The sequence below is a fragment of the Zeugodacus cucurbitae genome, chromosome 3 (assembly GCF_028554725.1).
Source record: "Zeugodacus cucurbitae isolate PBARC_wt_2022May chromosome 3, idZeuCucr1.2, whole genome shotgun sequence".
Classification (NCBI taxonomy): domain Eukaryota; kingdom Metazoa; phylum Arthropoda; class Insecta; order Diptera; family Tephritidae; genus Zeugodacus; species Zeugodacus cucurbitae.
This window is the reverse complement of record NC_071668.1, coordinates 5,168,197-5,182,949: the sequence shown is the minus strand read 5'-3', so window position 1 is coordinate 5,182,949 and position 14,753 is coordinate 5,168,197. Positions and strand designations below refer to the sequence as shown.

The 14,753-nt window shown below is 37.4% G+C and overlaps 1 protein-coding gene across 8 annotated transcripts in view; it reads right to left on the bottom strand.

Moving 5' to 3' along the window:
- Positions 1-14,753, bottom strand: part of LOC105214212 (muscle-specific protein 300 kDa) — a 178,799-nt gene that overhangs the window by 15,023 nt on the left and 149,023 nt on the right. For all 8 annotated transcript variants that reach the window (XM_054228214.1, XM_029041591.2, XM_029041595.2 and 5 more), the window contains 4 exons: positions 12,673-12,780; positions 11,175-11,339; positions 3,443-11,092; positions 1,874-2,179 (listed from right to left, as the gene is read on the bottom strand). In XM_054228214.1, coding sequence (XP_054084189.1) covers positions 1,874-2,179; positions 3,443-11,092; positions 11,175-11,339; positions 12,673-12,780 — 8,229 coding nt within the window. The remainder of the gene's footprint in view (positions 1-1,873; positions 2,180-3,442; positions 11,093-11,174; positions 11,340-12,672; positions 12,781-14,753) is intronic.

Below are 14,753 nucleotides of genomic sequence, written 5' to 3'. Positions count from 1 at the left end.
ATTGAACTCTCTGCGAAATTTTAAAAATTCCCGTTATTTTTTGAACACACTTCTAAAACATTATTTTAATTTAATTTAAAAAATTGACAATTGGACTCTTTCTGCGGAATTTCAAAAATCCCGTTATTTTTTGAACACACTTCTAAACCATTTTTAAATTTAATTACAAAAATTTGATAATTGAACGCTCTCTGCGAAATTTGAAAAATTCCCGTTATTTTTTGAACACACCTCTGAAACTTGATTTTAATTTAATTGCAAAATTTGAAAAATTCCCGTTATTTTTTTAACACACTTCTAAAACTTTATTTTAATTTAATTAAAAAAATTGACAATTGGACTCTGTCTGCGAAATTTTAAAATTCCCGTTATTTTTTGAACACAACTCTAAAACCTAATTTTAATTTAATTTAAAAAATTTGATAATTGAACGCTCTCTGCAAAATTTTAAAAATTCCCGTTATTTTTTGAACACACCTCTGAAACTTTATTTTAATTTAATTTAAAAAATTTGATAATTGAACGCTCTCTGCAAAATTTTAAAAATTCCCGTTATTTTTTGAACACACCTCTGAAACTTAAAACTCTAAATTTTTATTCAATTATTAATTATGTCATAGTGATAGTTTAAAACGTGAGAAAATTTTATTTTTTCTGAATTTTGTGGCAGTCTACATACAAATATACATACATATATAGTAAAGCGACTCCTCTTACTATCGCCGCTCTATCTATAAGCATACTACTAAACCTGCGTGTCTTATAACCTTCAAGAAATTTTCTAATTAACTCATCTCGCATAATCAAATAAACTTGAACCGTTGAACTTTATACCATAAATGATTTGTAGTAATACGCACTAAAAAAAATGTACGCCCACAATCACTTCCAAAGCGTCCATTATGTTACAAAATAAATTTGAGCAATCGCAATAAATTCAGGTCACTTCCCGAGTAGTATTATCTAATTGGCTAACTAATTTACATAAGCGTAGTATAAGCGCGCTGTAATTAAGTTACTCGAGTTCTTAGCAATCAATTATGCCCTTTGGCGCTCGAAAACAAATGCCTAATTAATATAGCGTATATATTAATTGTGGCCAAATTGGGCACACTGTGTAATTTTATAAACTGACTCAATTTAAAATTAAATTTTTTTTAAACAAGGCGACACATCTTGCCGCCAAGCAGCTTAGTTCTAATGCGAGTTACACTTAAAAAATTTGATAAATTTTCTGTTGTAATTTTTAGATTTTTATGTAGTTCAATTATGTAATTGATAATAATTTAATCCTCATTGAGCATTTTGAAGCAATTAGAAGGGCTTTTAAAATGGAATTTTTACATTCAAAGCATTCCAACACTTTTTGTATAAAAATAAATATTTTTTGAATTATTTATGTTTAAAAGAGCTTAACTCGATTTAAGCCAAGTTATATTTTCTAACTTCTAGTAACATTCTGTATATATTTTTATCGTTATTTTATAATAATTTGAAGCTTTTGGACCGGAGATATTGTTTCTGCTTAAATATAGAGTCGAATCTGAAATTAATTCGTTAAACTGGCATAAAAGATCCGTATGAATTTAAGTCGACTTAAGCTTTTTATCATTTTCGAATTTCGAAATTCAATATTTTTGCTTCAAAATATTTCAGACCTTATCTACCATCACTAAAACTTGTTTATAACGGTATCTGAAAATAATATAACGGTATCTTTGAGACTCACACTAATTATCAAATCACTTAATAAACTTTCATTTCCACAAAATGCGTTCTATTTGAAAGCTTTGTTTTCTTTTTTTCACTTTTTATGCATTTTTATGACACACTCCTAACCAAAAAAATCAAATTTTTAAATGTCAATAATTACCTTAGCATTTTGCAATGTCTCCACTGGCTGCTCCAAATGCTTCACCGTATCCATTTGCTGTTCAACGTAATTGCGTATGGCCGCCGAGGCGTTGCGATATTTCTCCCAAAGCTCGACAGCACGCTGATAGCGTGTACACAATTGTTGCAGATTATCCGAGGTATCATTCCATGCTACAACCGCATCCTGTACGGCCGATTCGATCTGTTCGACAATTTGTACATCGCATGTTTCGATAAGAGGCTTAGCCGAAGTCTTTAAGTCATCCAAGAGTGTTTCACGATTTTGCAAATCACCAGCAAGACCCTGTTTGTTTACAAAAGCGACAGCAGGCAGATAAAAAAACAGGAAAAAAAACAATGGAGGTTAAGGCACTGGTAAACACAAGTGATAAATTATATATGAATATATATATATATATATATCTTTTAAATTTTTTATTTTTTTATTTTATTATTGTATGAATATATATTTTATTTATTTTGTGAACTCTTACTTAGTGAGTTGGCGCGCGAAAACATTTGCTCACTTTCTCATAAATATTTCTTTAGAATTTTAATTTCTAGTATGATATTTTAGCACTCTAGATTATAAAAACTATGCCACACGAAATATTTCCGCCGGTTGAGAATTGAAATTCATGCGCTTTGCAATAACAAAAAACACATTTACAATTCCAACTAGTAGCGATAGAGCGTTCTGCCAGCCGCCAATGCCGTCGTTTGAGCACCCGTTCGCGTCAAGAGCTTTACACGTACTAACAAAGTAATCAACACAAAAGAGTCACCGAAAAGAACTACAAAAACAAAAGCAATCGGCAAACAGCAGTATTGAAGAGTAAAGAAGTATAAAAACAACTGAAAACACAAAAAACCCATGCGCCTAGTGGCTGCCACTTTGCTTAGGCCATCGGTCCCCACAAACTTCACTCTCTAAAGCGCTTCTAATGCTAGACCCAAATTCTTGGCACACACATATTAGTACGTGCAAAGACACATGTGCGCAGACATACATACAAGTACATGTGGGCCCCAGTGTGGCGCACTGCTACACTTTATAGAGCCCGCGTGTGTATAATGGACGCGCCGCCAGCTTTCAAGCAGTTAAAGCAAATCATTTGCACTTCATTTACCATTTTGGACATGGCTAATTATATTCACAATTGTCTTCAGTGTCTTGAGTGCCTTAAAAATAACGCAAGCCAATCGAATTGGTATGTAAAGTGGTGACTTCTTCTACTTATTTATACGTCATTTTGTGGTTTCTTTAACGGAAGTATTGTGAAACAGCGCCGATATGCTTGTAATTTGCTGAAGTCAGCGCTAAAGACGCGAGGCACTTGCAATTAAACGTTTTAAAAGTGCTTGGAGAGCGTTTGTCAAAATAGGTTTCAGATGTAGTAAGCTCAAAATCAATTAGAAAGTAAGTAAACCGAAAATTTTTTGAACTTAGTTTGGAAAATATTTTGGAGAACTTATAAGCAGCGAAAGACGACTGCTTAATCAAGTCTACGACGCACGCCAACTCACTTTCGGTGACTATTTTATAAGCTGTTACCAAATCACTTACCTCTAGCCGCTCCGTGGCCTTGCGCAGCCGTTCGTAGTCCACCTGTCCGTGCACCTTGAGCAATTCCATCATGAAGTCAGTCTCCTGCACGGAATCGTGCACCAACTCTAGTTGACGTTCGTAGCGCAACCAGAGCGCCAAACGATTTCTCAATATGGCTAGTATGTTCGTGCATTTGCTCTCCAGGAAGGCATGATCGTCTTGGAGTTGCGAGATGTCACGCTCCAGTTTCACCGGCGACACCGACATCTTCAGGCGCATCGGCAGCGTATGCAACATTTGTCGTATACGCATGATTTCTTGCCAATTGCCGATGAGATCTTCACCCACCGCTTGACAATCGATTACCGCCTTTTCAATGGCTTCGCTGCTCAGCTTCTCGGCGCTTTCGCATTCGTCCAATATGACGGAGAGCTTTGTTTGATGTTTGCGTAGATTTTGTATGCCCTCTTGTATGGCGCGCAATTGTTCGCGCAGCACAGATGCGCCTTCGAGTTCTTCGGCAATTTGTGTGTTGATCTTGTGCGAGAGCTGGAACAGTTCGCCGACCTTTTCCGGTTCAACGGGTGGATCTTGTAGACCGATGCGTCCCAGTTCGTTGCCAATGAAGCCAACACGTGTACGTAGCACTTGTATGCGCTCAATGTAAAGGCACAGCTCTTCCTCGTTCTTGATGACGCCCTTAATGCTGGTCATTGTGAGATAGATTTCTTGCAACTCACGTTCGACCAACTTCAATTTCTCTTCAGCGGGCACATCTTGTGAGGCAAGGCTGTTGACAATGTTATTCTGTATACGCTCAATGGAGGCGGCGATGTTTTGCCAACGATCCTCGAGTTGTGCATGGAATTGTCGCTGTAGCATCTCGTCGGCGAGCGGTATGACTTGTAGTGCCTTCTCGAAACTATGACCCGCGAGATTTCGTATGTTGTTGTGCATTTCAAAGTGTGCCTTCATCTCCCAGAATTGACGCATATGTTCAATTGGCTGCTCTAGTGGATCTTCGGGTATATGTATGTTACGGAGTTCTTTCTCGGCTTCACGTACGAAACTCTCCATTTTATCGGTTTGATTTTCATACTGTGCCCAAATCTCCTTGAAGACGAGCAGACGGTGTAGGTATAGCGAGACTTCTTCACGCAACTTCAGCAGTACAATGAGCGCATCGTTGGTATCTTCGACCAAATTTGGCGCTTGTACGAGATCTTGCAATTTATTGGCAATATTTGAAAGTTGTGTCATTTTCAAGTAGTGATTTGAGATGTCGCTACTGATGGACTGATAAAGTGTGGTGTATTGGTCGTAGTCGGCAGAAGTGACAGCGGACAAATCGGGTACACGTTGCTGTGCCACATGCAACCACTGCAATTCATCCTTCATGCCCTTCTCCAATACGGTCCAGCGTGAAGCAGCTTGCACTAATTTCGAAGAGCGCTCCGAAGCCTTCTCCAAAAGCACAGTTGCGCGATTGTAGAGTTCTTTATGCAACTCGGCGTGCTTCTCTCGCGTCTCGGTATCGATATTCTCTTCCAATGACTCGAGCATAGCACGGCAATGGCTTAGGTTCACAAAGAATTTGCGATGTTTCTGCACTTCATTGTTCAGCTGTTCCAATGAGCTGGATATAATTGGACTATCAACCATCTTGTCGGCCAGCACTGTGATGTTGGTGAATTCCTTGAGTGTCTGTTCATACTCTTCGGCTAATGACTGCAACTGTAGTAAGCGGTCGCGTTCGGCCAGTATGTTGTTCTCAATGTTCTTGCAGACTTCATAGGAATTGTAGATGTCTTGTGGCACCTTTTTGCCGGGGAAGTTACGTTGGAATGCGCGCGCACTCTGCGTGAGCTCCGCAATACTGGCTTGTACATTGGCGTTTTGTGCCTCCAATTCATCGAGACTGCGCAATTTATCGTTGAGTGTTAGGTCTTGACTCACAATGGTGTCATAACGTTCTTGCAGCTCCTCCAGAATGGTGGTTGTGCGATGTATCAATACGACAAAATTGTTCCATTTATTCAACTCCTTGGAATCTTGTGCCTGATTATCTTTGGTCACTTCTTCCACTGCATTGACATGCTCCTTGAGCGCATCAACACACTGTTGGACCTCAGGACCAGTCAAGTGATCCGCTTTCTCCAATTGGGTTTCGAGCGTGTTGACATTCGACTTGATAGTGCCGAGCTCATCGTTCAACTGATTGTAGTCATCCAACTTCTCTTCCGAAGGACCTTCATCAGAGTTTTGTCTGATTAAGTACACGCGATATTCAATGGTTTCCAACCATGTGGAGACTTTTTCAATTACGGTTATGACAGTTGTTTCTATTATTGTGCGATCACCATGTCTCACAGCTTCCTCCAAATCGTGCAAACCTTGATTGACCTCCTGCGCACGCACCTCCACAGGCACATCCTTTATCTTGTCGGATAACGTTGCCAAATGCAAGACATTGCTGAGTGGTGTATGCTCCGGTGTTGTCTCTTTCAAAGATCTAATTCGTCCACCGATTACTTGCTTCGTTTCAGCCCAGACATCCACTGTCTTTGGTGGCACTTGTGTTCCGGGATAGTGTTGTAGACTTTCAGACATAATAAACGCCTGTGAGGCATCTTTCGGTGTCTTGTCAATACCAACAGCCGTTGTTGCTGCTAACCAAATGTTTTCAGTTGCCCCTTCCGGTATTTCTTTATCTGGACCTGGTGTTAAAGGAACAACAATCTCTTCGGTTGGCGAACTAACCTCCTCAATCATGACGGATGAAGTTGGTCTGGAACGTGGTTTGCTGCCTTGTTGACTGGTAAGATTCACCTTACTCTGCTCGCTAACCTGTACCGGCAAATCAGGGAATTCTTCATAGACCGTAGTCTTAGTGATTTGCAACTGCACCAATTGTGGTTTCCTTTCCACATTTGGTGAACTAGTATCTTCCGACACTTGTTGGGTGGTAGTTACAACCACACCAGCTTCAGGTACAATGTCCTTTGCTATTTCGATATTCACATTGACCTCTGGCAATTGCTCAGCTACGGACTCATCTTCATCTGGTTTTTCTTCAGGCGCATGCTTTTTATTCTTCTTATCCTTCTTCTTTTTATCACGTTTAGGCAGTTCAATTGTTTGTGTATGCTCGTAAACGATAGGTTCAATCTCTGAGTTGTCCGTGTCTGGTGGGATTGCCACTGAAGTTTGGATTTCTATATTGTAAGGCTCAGATAAGGAAGTCAATGTAGATGAGATATCTTCCGTTAGCGTAACTGGTTCCAGAGAAACAGGTTGTTCGACTGGTTGAGGTTCGTGACGTGGTGTGGTCTGAGATGTGGAGTCTACAAGTTGTGTTAACTCGAAGGTGGTTGTGTGCTGATCACGTTGCTCAGCAGGTGCTTTAACCACTTGCACCGGTTCGATGAATTCTTCAATTACCGGTTCGGGTGTGCTTGCAGGTTGCACATGTTCCACTGGTTCCGGGGTAAGTGTTTGAACGTAAATCTCTTGCGTGACAGTATGATCAGTTCCGATGGCTTGATCTGATGTTTCGACTTTTTCAGCGGGTAAATCAATAGTCAAATCCTTGACAAGCTCTTGCACGAAAGGTTTCACGACGTCGGTGCTACTGGGCTCAGGTGTACGTGGTGACTCCTTAGGTGTGGTTTGGAGTTCCTTTTCAATTGTGGTAACCACAATTGTTTGGCTTGATATTTCTGTGGTTTCTGGTTTAGCCGGTACTTCAACTTGCGGCAGGGGCTCTGTATAAGGTACCTCGGTTTGTACTTCTTCTTCTTCAGTTTGTTTTGGCTCAAGTGTTATTTGTGCAACCGGTTCTTCAGAACGCGGTGTAGTCTGCATTTCAGTCTCCGTTATTTCAACCGTGATTGTCTGCACCTCGGTCTCTTGGCTTTCTGGTACAACATCAATGCTGGTCTGTAAGGAAATCTCTTCTTGTTTGGGCTTGTGTTCAGGAGATGTCTGTGATGATTTAATCTCCTTCGTAGGTTCTTCAAAGATCGGTACAGACGGTTCCTCTCGTGGTGTCGTTTGTTGCTGTTCATCCTCCACATAGGAAATTTCGACTACCTCGGTAGGAATCACTAGCTCAGTAAGAGGCGCACGTGGTGAATCAGAATCTGGCGATACAATAGCCTCTTCCACAACCTTCACTGAAGTATCTATTTCAATGCTGGTTGCTTCACTTTCTGGGCTAATCTCAGCAATAGCTTCATGCTTAACTTTACCTTCGGATTCCAAACTGGGTGATTCGACATCACGTGGTGTTGCGTCTGAAGACGGTATATGGGATTCTTCATCTTCACGTGTCTTCACTTTTTGTTTCTTCTTCTTACGTCGCTTCTTCTTACCATCATCGGTCTCGTCATCATCAAGCGTTTTGTCATCAGCTTCATAGCCAGTTTCACGTGGAGATTCAATATCGATTTCGGACACTGAAACTCTAGACACTGGCACCTCAGGTTTCTCAACCTTAGGTTCTTCTTCACTTTGTTCTAATTCAGGTTCGACATCTTCCTTTCTTTTCTTTTTCTTACGACTTCGCTTGGCATCGGCGGGTGTGAGATTCAATTCATCGCCACGAGATGTGGTATCTTCGCGCTCTGTTTCTGTCACCGTTGAGGTTTCAACAATCGTCATGCTCACTTTAGGTGGCAATTGTTTGGGATCAATATCTTCCTCAGGTGTCAGTACAACTTTAAGAACACCGCTACCAGTTTGCTCGATAGAGGGCGCAGTCACAGTGAATGATTTACGTGGAGAATCACTATCAGTGGCCAATACTTCACCAGAAATGAAGAGCTGTGTGGCAGCACGAATATCGATTTGAGATTTCTCGGTAGGTAATGTTGGCAAGAACTTGTCCTCCGGTGGCGTTGTAATATCTGTTTCGGTAGATGTAATAGAAACATGCTCACTAATAGGCTGTTCTGCAATAACGGCTTCTGGTTCTTGTGCGTCTGTCCGTGTTGTTACGGACTCTTTGGTTATCGTAGTAACTTCTGTGACTAATTTTTCTTCAGGCTGTATTGGTCTCTCTTCAGATATTCCTTCGACGGTGGTTACTTGTGTGGTTGGTAGCATTGGTGCTAATACTGTTGGTTCAGACGCTATAGGTGGTGGTTCCTGTTGCTCAATTGACAAAACTTCAGGTTCAATTACAGCTGTTAATACTTGAGGTTCAGAAACTTGTGGCTCTGGCTCAGTGACTTCAGATGGTAATACTACAGAGGTTATTTCCTCGGAGATGAAAGTTTCCGGTTCTTTAAATGGAGCCAATGGCGCCGTATATAATTCAGGTACGGCGGGTACTGACTTTTCAGTGGTTTCGACAATTTTCTCGGGTGTTATTTGTTCAGTAGTAACAGTCGTAGTAGTTGTTGTCACTACTTCCGCCTTTTGCTGTGGTACGCTAACACTAGGTTTCTCCTTGGGTTCTACAATTTTTTCGAATTTGTATTCTTCCAGTGAAACCGGATAACCTGTATCTGCATCAATGGGCCAAACTGTATCCACTGGTTTGGGCTCAGTCACAGCTATAGCTTCAGACGCCTCAACCAATGGTTTGACTGTGTCATCGGTATGGTGTGAGAAATCGATATCAGTTGGCACCAGATGATGTTCTTGTGGCCAAATCTCCTGAATATTTTCTATAGGTTTTGAGGGTTCGGTAATTTGTACGCTTGGTGAAATAGCTTCTTCAACTACTATTGTTTGTTCTTGGGTTGTTGTACTTAAGTCCGCTGGAATATTAACAGGGCTAGTACTAGTAGTTTCTACGGTTTCAATTAGGCTTTGTTCAACTACTTTTGGTGCGGGCAAATCAACAAATTCTACTGGTGCTTGGTCTGTTGATGTTGTTGTTGTTCTTTCTGTAGTACTTGTTGTTATAATACTGGTTGTTGTTGTTGGTTGTGTTTGTGTTGTTGTAGTAGTAATAGTAGAGGATTCAATTTCAAATACCTGTTGCGGCTGCGTCGAGTCTGCCACCAATGGGACAGGCTCGTCTACAGGTGCGCTTGTCTGTGGCAACTGCGGTTCCAACAAATCAGTCGAAACCTCTTCAATTACCACGCCTGGTTCTTTAGTCAGCCGTTCGAACTCTTCCTCGGTCACCACCTTACCATTGACTGTGCGTATGATGTTCACATTCACCTGTGGCGGCAATTCTTCCTCACTAACTTCGATTTCTTCTGGCTCTTCAACCACCTCTTCGGTGACATGTTCCACACCATCGATTACAACAATGCGCTTAATAATCTTACGTGTCTTACGTATGATCTTGCGCGTCACTTGTTGCACCACCGCGCGTATGCTGCTCTGCGAAGTGGCAGTGGTCGTGGGACCCTCACTTACGACGGTAATCATTTCGGTTTGACCCTCAGGTGTTTGCAGTTGCTCAAACCGTTCGATTGTTGGCTCAGTCTCGAACTCTTTCACGACCACCGCATTCGGATCGGAACCATCCACAACGGTACCACGTGTCTGCTGTGTTATCACGGTCTGATAGCCACGTTGATCATCACCACTGGTATCGGCTGTTTGTACATTTTCCAGATTCAGTTGTCCGGTAGATTGTATCTGTATATTGCCATCGGCATCTGTGACCGTTGCAATAGAGCTGATCTGCTGATGTTGCACCACCTGTTGGCGTGTGCGTGTCACCTTCTTCACAATAATGTGCTTCGTGCCATCGGCATCCACCACAACTTCGGTTGTTGTTTGGTCGGGTTCGACAAAAGTTGTTTCGAATGCCTGTGGCACATTCTTCAATACCAATTCGGTGGCACGATCCACATCGCCTTGCGGTTGTTGATGATAACGTGCTTCGATTTCAACATCTTCGGGCACTTCAGGTATCTCCTTATTCGGTATGGTGTCAATCTGTATTGTTTCCTGTCCAGCTTGTATGGTTGAGGTCACTAAAATATTCTCAGTGGGCTTACGCTCTTTCTGTGTCTGCATAGCAGTCTCTGTCGTCTCAACGAAAGGCGCTAATGGCACAACAGGTTCCACCAAACTAGTTTGAGCCTCAACTGTGTGTGTCTCCACAACAGTTTGCGGCTGTGGTGCGGCTAGGCTCTCGGACGTTTGTGTTTCCACTGCGAGCACTTGTGTTTCAACCGGCTTAACTTCTTCCTCCGGCATCGGCGCCGAATCAATAGTGCTAGCGCTCGATTCAATGGATGCTGGTGCGCTAACTGGCGGCTGTATCAAAGCTTCCGCGGCTACAAGTTTGCGATGCTCCTCTTCCTGTCTCGTTTTACGCAGTTGCACAATAGTCTTCTCAATGGTGTAAATGCGCGTGGTGGCCACAGTTATCTGTTCGCGCAGCAGCGTGATAATATGCTCCAGCTGATCCATCAGATCACAGGCCATTGGCGCAACATCTTCATGTTGCTGCAGTAGACGCGTCTTCTCGACCAACTCTTCCAGTGATTGCTGTTTATCCTTGAGTGTGCGCAGCAATTGTTGACTGCGTTCGGCTTGCGATTTCAGCTGTTCCTCATCCTCGGCGACTTCAGGTGTCGGTTCGAGGTCTTTCAGTTGTTGTGATACCTCCATAATCCATTCCTGCAAGGCAATCAAATGCATTTGGTATTCGTTGAGCTCCTCCTCGCGCTTCTTCTGACCATGCATGGCGTTCTGTTGGAGTTTTAGAGAGTAGAAAAAATATGTTCAAATTTGTTTTTTTTTTTTTTTTATTAAAAAATTATATCAAATTTACCGCTATCATTGTAATGCCTTGCTGTGTGCGTCGCAATAACAAATCAATGCGATCTTTGATCTCGTTGAGTATGCGCTCAGTGCCAGGATCCGTTGGTAGTGTTTGTCCGATTTCTTGTAGGCGTGTTGCTTCCTTCTCTTGGTATTCCAGATTCTCTTGGATTAGCTACATGGAAATGTGTAGTGTTATTATAGTGGAGTTCAGTGTCAGATAGATATATAATTTGTATATAATCCACCATAGAAACAGTTGTAAATGAGTATAGTAAGCTTGAAAAGTAGAATTTGTATTAAACATATTTTAAATTTGATTTGTAAAGCCAATTTGGGTGTCTGAGCCGTAGAAAAATTTATGATTTACTATAATATTTATATATAATATAAAAGAGTATATAAAATATTTAAATTTATTGTTTGTTGAGAATTTAACAACTGTGTACTCGTGTCTTGTAAGCCATCTACGTTTTCTACTTTAAATGTATTCCAGAAAAGAATGGTTTACTACAAAGCTTGACTACTAAGAAATCGAAAAGAAAATATTTATATTTATATATATAATAGCGCTGTGAAGATCTAATATGTTCGAGTACATTTCATTAGTATTATTTCTAGCTATGTACAGTGGTTAAGAAAAATCTATGGACGACCGATTTTTTATTGACTCGCGATCGCCTTATTGTAATGGAACTAAAGTAATACTGTAATATTTTTAATTACAAATTTAAAAGAAAAATCTGTTGGAAAAAACTTACTCTACTATTTATAGAAAAAATATTTACAACAATTTAAAAAGTACCCTAGAACACAAGGCTCTACTAAAATAGCTCTGATTACTAATTTTAAAGAATTGAAATGAAGTTAGTATAATCCTAATACATTTGCTATAGTCTATACTAAATTAGTTTAGTATGATCATTATACCTTTTTCATTACCCTAGAATTCTAGTGATCTGAAGTGGAATAATTTTTAATTTCATAAAAAAAAATATTAAAAAAATAAAAATAAAATTAAAAAAAATAATAAAAAAACGAATGTGCGATATATGAATGATGCGGTTGTGTTACTGATTTTCTGCGACACACGCCAGCATTCATCAAATCGGATATTGGTTCACACTTAGAGCTATGACATAGTTGTATGTAAGTATTTGTTAGCTACATAACTTGTGGGTGTACAAAAGTAACTGCTTTCTAATAATAAAAGTTATAAATATCTGTAACTCATGTTAAATTTAGTATATTGCGCTTGAATATATAGTGGTGGTTGGGCTTGTATGCAGTAAGTGTCAATAAACATAACTTAGAATATATATATATATACAAATACATAATAGAAAATGCAAAGCAATGCGCGTACATGGCGTATACGCAACTTTTACTTACAGTTGAAAATACACACATATACATACATATATATACATATGTACGAGTATATATGTATTAATATTTCAAGTGATTTCTCTTTGCATTTCGCTCTATACATACACACACACACATACCTTCAATCCTTGCAGCATGCCATCCAAACTAGCGCTCGGCAAATTACCAATGCCATCTTCGACCGTCGATAGGGATTGCAGTAAATCTTCGATATCGTGCGTTAATTCCTATAACATTCGTATTAATTGTGTGAGTCAAAATTTTTTCATTTCGTGAATTAATACAATTAAGTTTCAAAAATTTGAAATTGCAGTATAAAAAACATAAACCAAAGAAAGTAAAAATATAAACAGGAAAATGAAAACAATGCATAAACAGCGAGTATAGAACAATAAAATGAGGCAAGAGGGTATAGCATTTGCTTTTTTTTGTGCTTAAAGTAAAGTAAATAGTTATGAAACAGAACAGAGTAACAGTTGAGCGCAGAAAATTTCACAGCAAACAAATGTGAAAGGTTTTTTGCTTCAATTCAATCAAAAAGTAGGAAAAAGCAAGCATTTTGGTATTTTTTGATTTTTTTTTTTTTTTTTCCTAACATGAAAAGTTAAGTTATGCTATGAATTCAGTAGATGCTAGAGACCTAAATGTATGAGTAAGTAAATGGTATTTAAATATATACAAAAGTTTGATACTTTGATGGTGGAATATATACATAAATACAAAGTATGGATTTTGTAAAAGTTCGGTATGATTTGATGTTAGAAAATTTGAGGCAGAGACAGATATTTTGTAGCAAGCATTTTTTTCTTAAAATTTTCTCTTGTTTTTTTTTTATGAGAAATACATTTTAGCATGCATGATTTACAGCCGTTTACACCAAAGCACAATTTATGTGGATTTAAAATTTCATTAAATTGTGAATTAGTGTATCCAGCTGTTAGCGATGAGTTGAAACATTTATATGTATTTACAGCGATGAAAACATGCAACACAAATAGAATAAGTATGCAGTTTAATTAATAAACAGTTAAGTTAGTGGTTTGTTATTTTATAGGTATTAACATATAATAAATTATATTTAATTTGTCAAGCAGCTAATTATAAACTAAATGAAATAATAATTATACTAATTTTTGTACTAATAAAAAATTTCAATATTTTGAATTTATTATTTTTAAATATTTTTTTTTTTACTTTTTCGTACTTTTTTCAGTTCTTTGAGCCCTTTAAGATGCCGATGACAACATTTAAAATATAGTTTTTATCCACGAAAAATATATTTTATTTTTATTTGGTTCCTAGTACGACTGCTAAGCTTAGAAATATTTGAGTATATTAAAAAAAATGTCAAACACCAGTTGAAACTACTCGGAAATTTGAAGATTAAAAAAATAAATATTTAAAAAAAAATTAAAAAAAATAAATTAATTATTGTAATATCGATTATTGTTTAGATATCATTGAAAAATACTCAGGAAAATTAAATAAAAAAATATTTTAAATAATAATTTTGCAAAAATTCGGAATGGTTTGTTGAAAGAAAATTTGGGCATTTTCTTTTTCCAAAATTTCATTTGTTGTTTTAAAATGTGAAAAATAATAATTAAAATTTTTTTTTTTATATAAGAAGAATATTTATGATCAGCAAAATGAAAAATTTTATATTATTTTATAAATTTAAAAAAATTTTAAAATTTTTTAAAGGAAGAATATGTGATTTTATTTTTATAATTTTGATATTAAATCAAAAAGCTTTTTTTTTAATTTAAAATTTTTTTTTTAATAAAAATATTTTTTTTTTTATTTTTTTTTTAAATAATTTAAAAAATTTTATAAAGGAAAAATAAGTTATTTTATTTTTATAATTTTTTTTTTATTTATTGAAATAATTTTAAATTTTTTTAAATGAAGATTATGTGATTTTATTTTTATAATTTTGATATTAAATCAAAAAGCTTTTTTTTTAATTTAAAATTTTTTTTTAATAAAAATATTTTATTTTTTTATTTTTTTTTTAAATAATTTAAAAAATTTTATAAAGGAAAAATAAGTTATTTTATTTTTATTTATTGAAATAATTTTAAATTTTTTTAAATGAAGATTATGTGATTTTATTTTTATAATTTTGATATTAAATCAAAAAGCTTTTTTTTAATTTAAAATTTTTTTTTAATAAAAATATTTTTTTTTTTATTTTTTT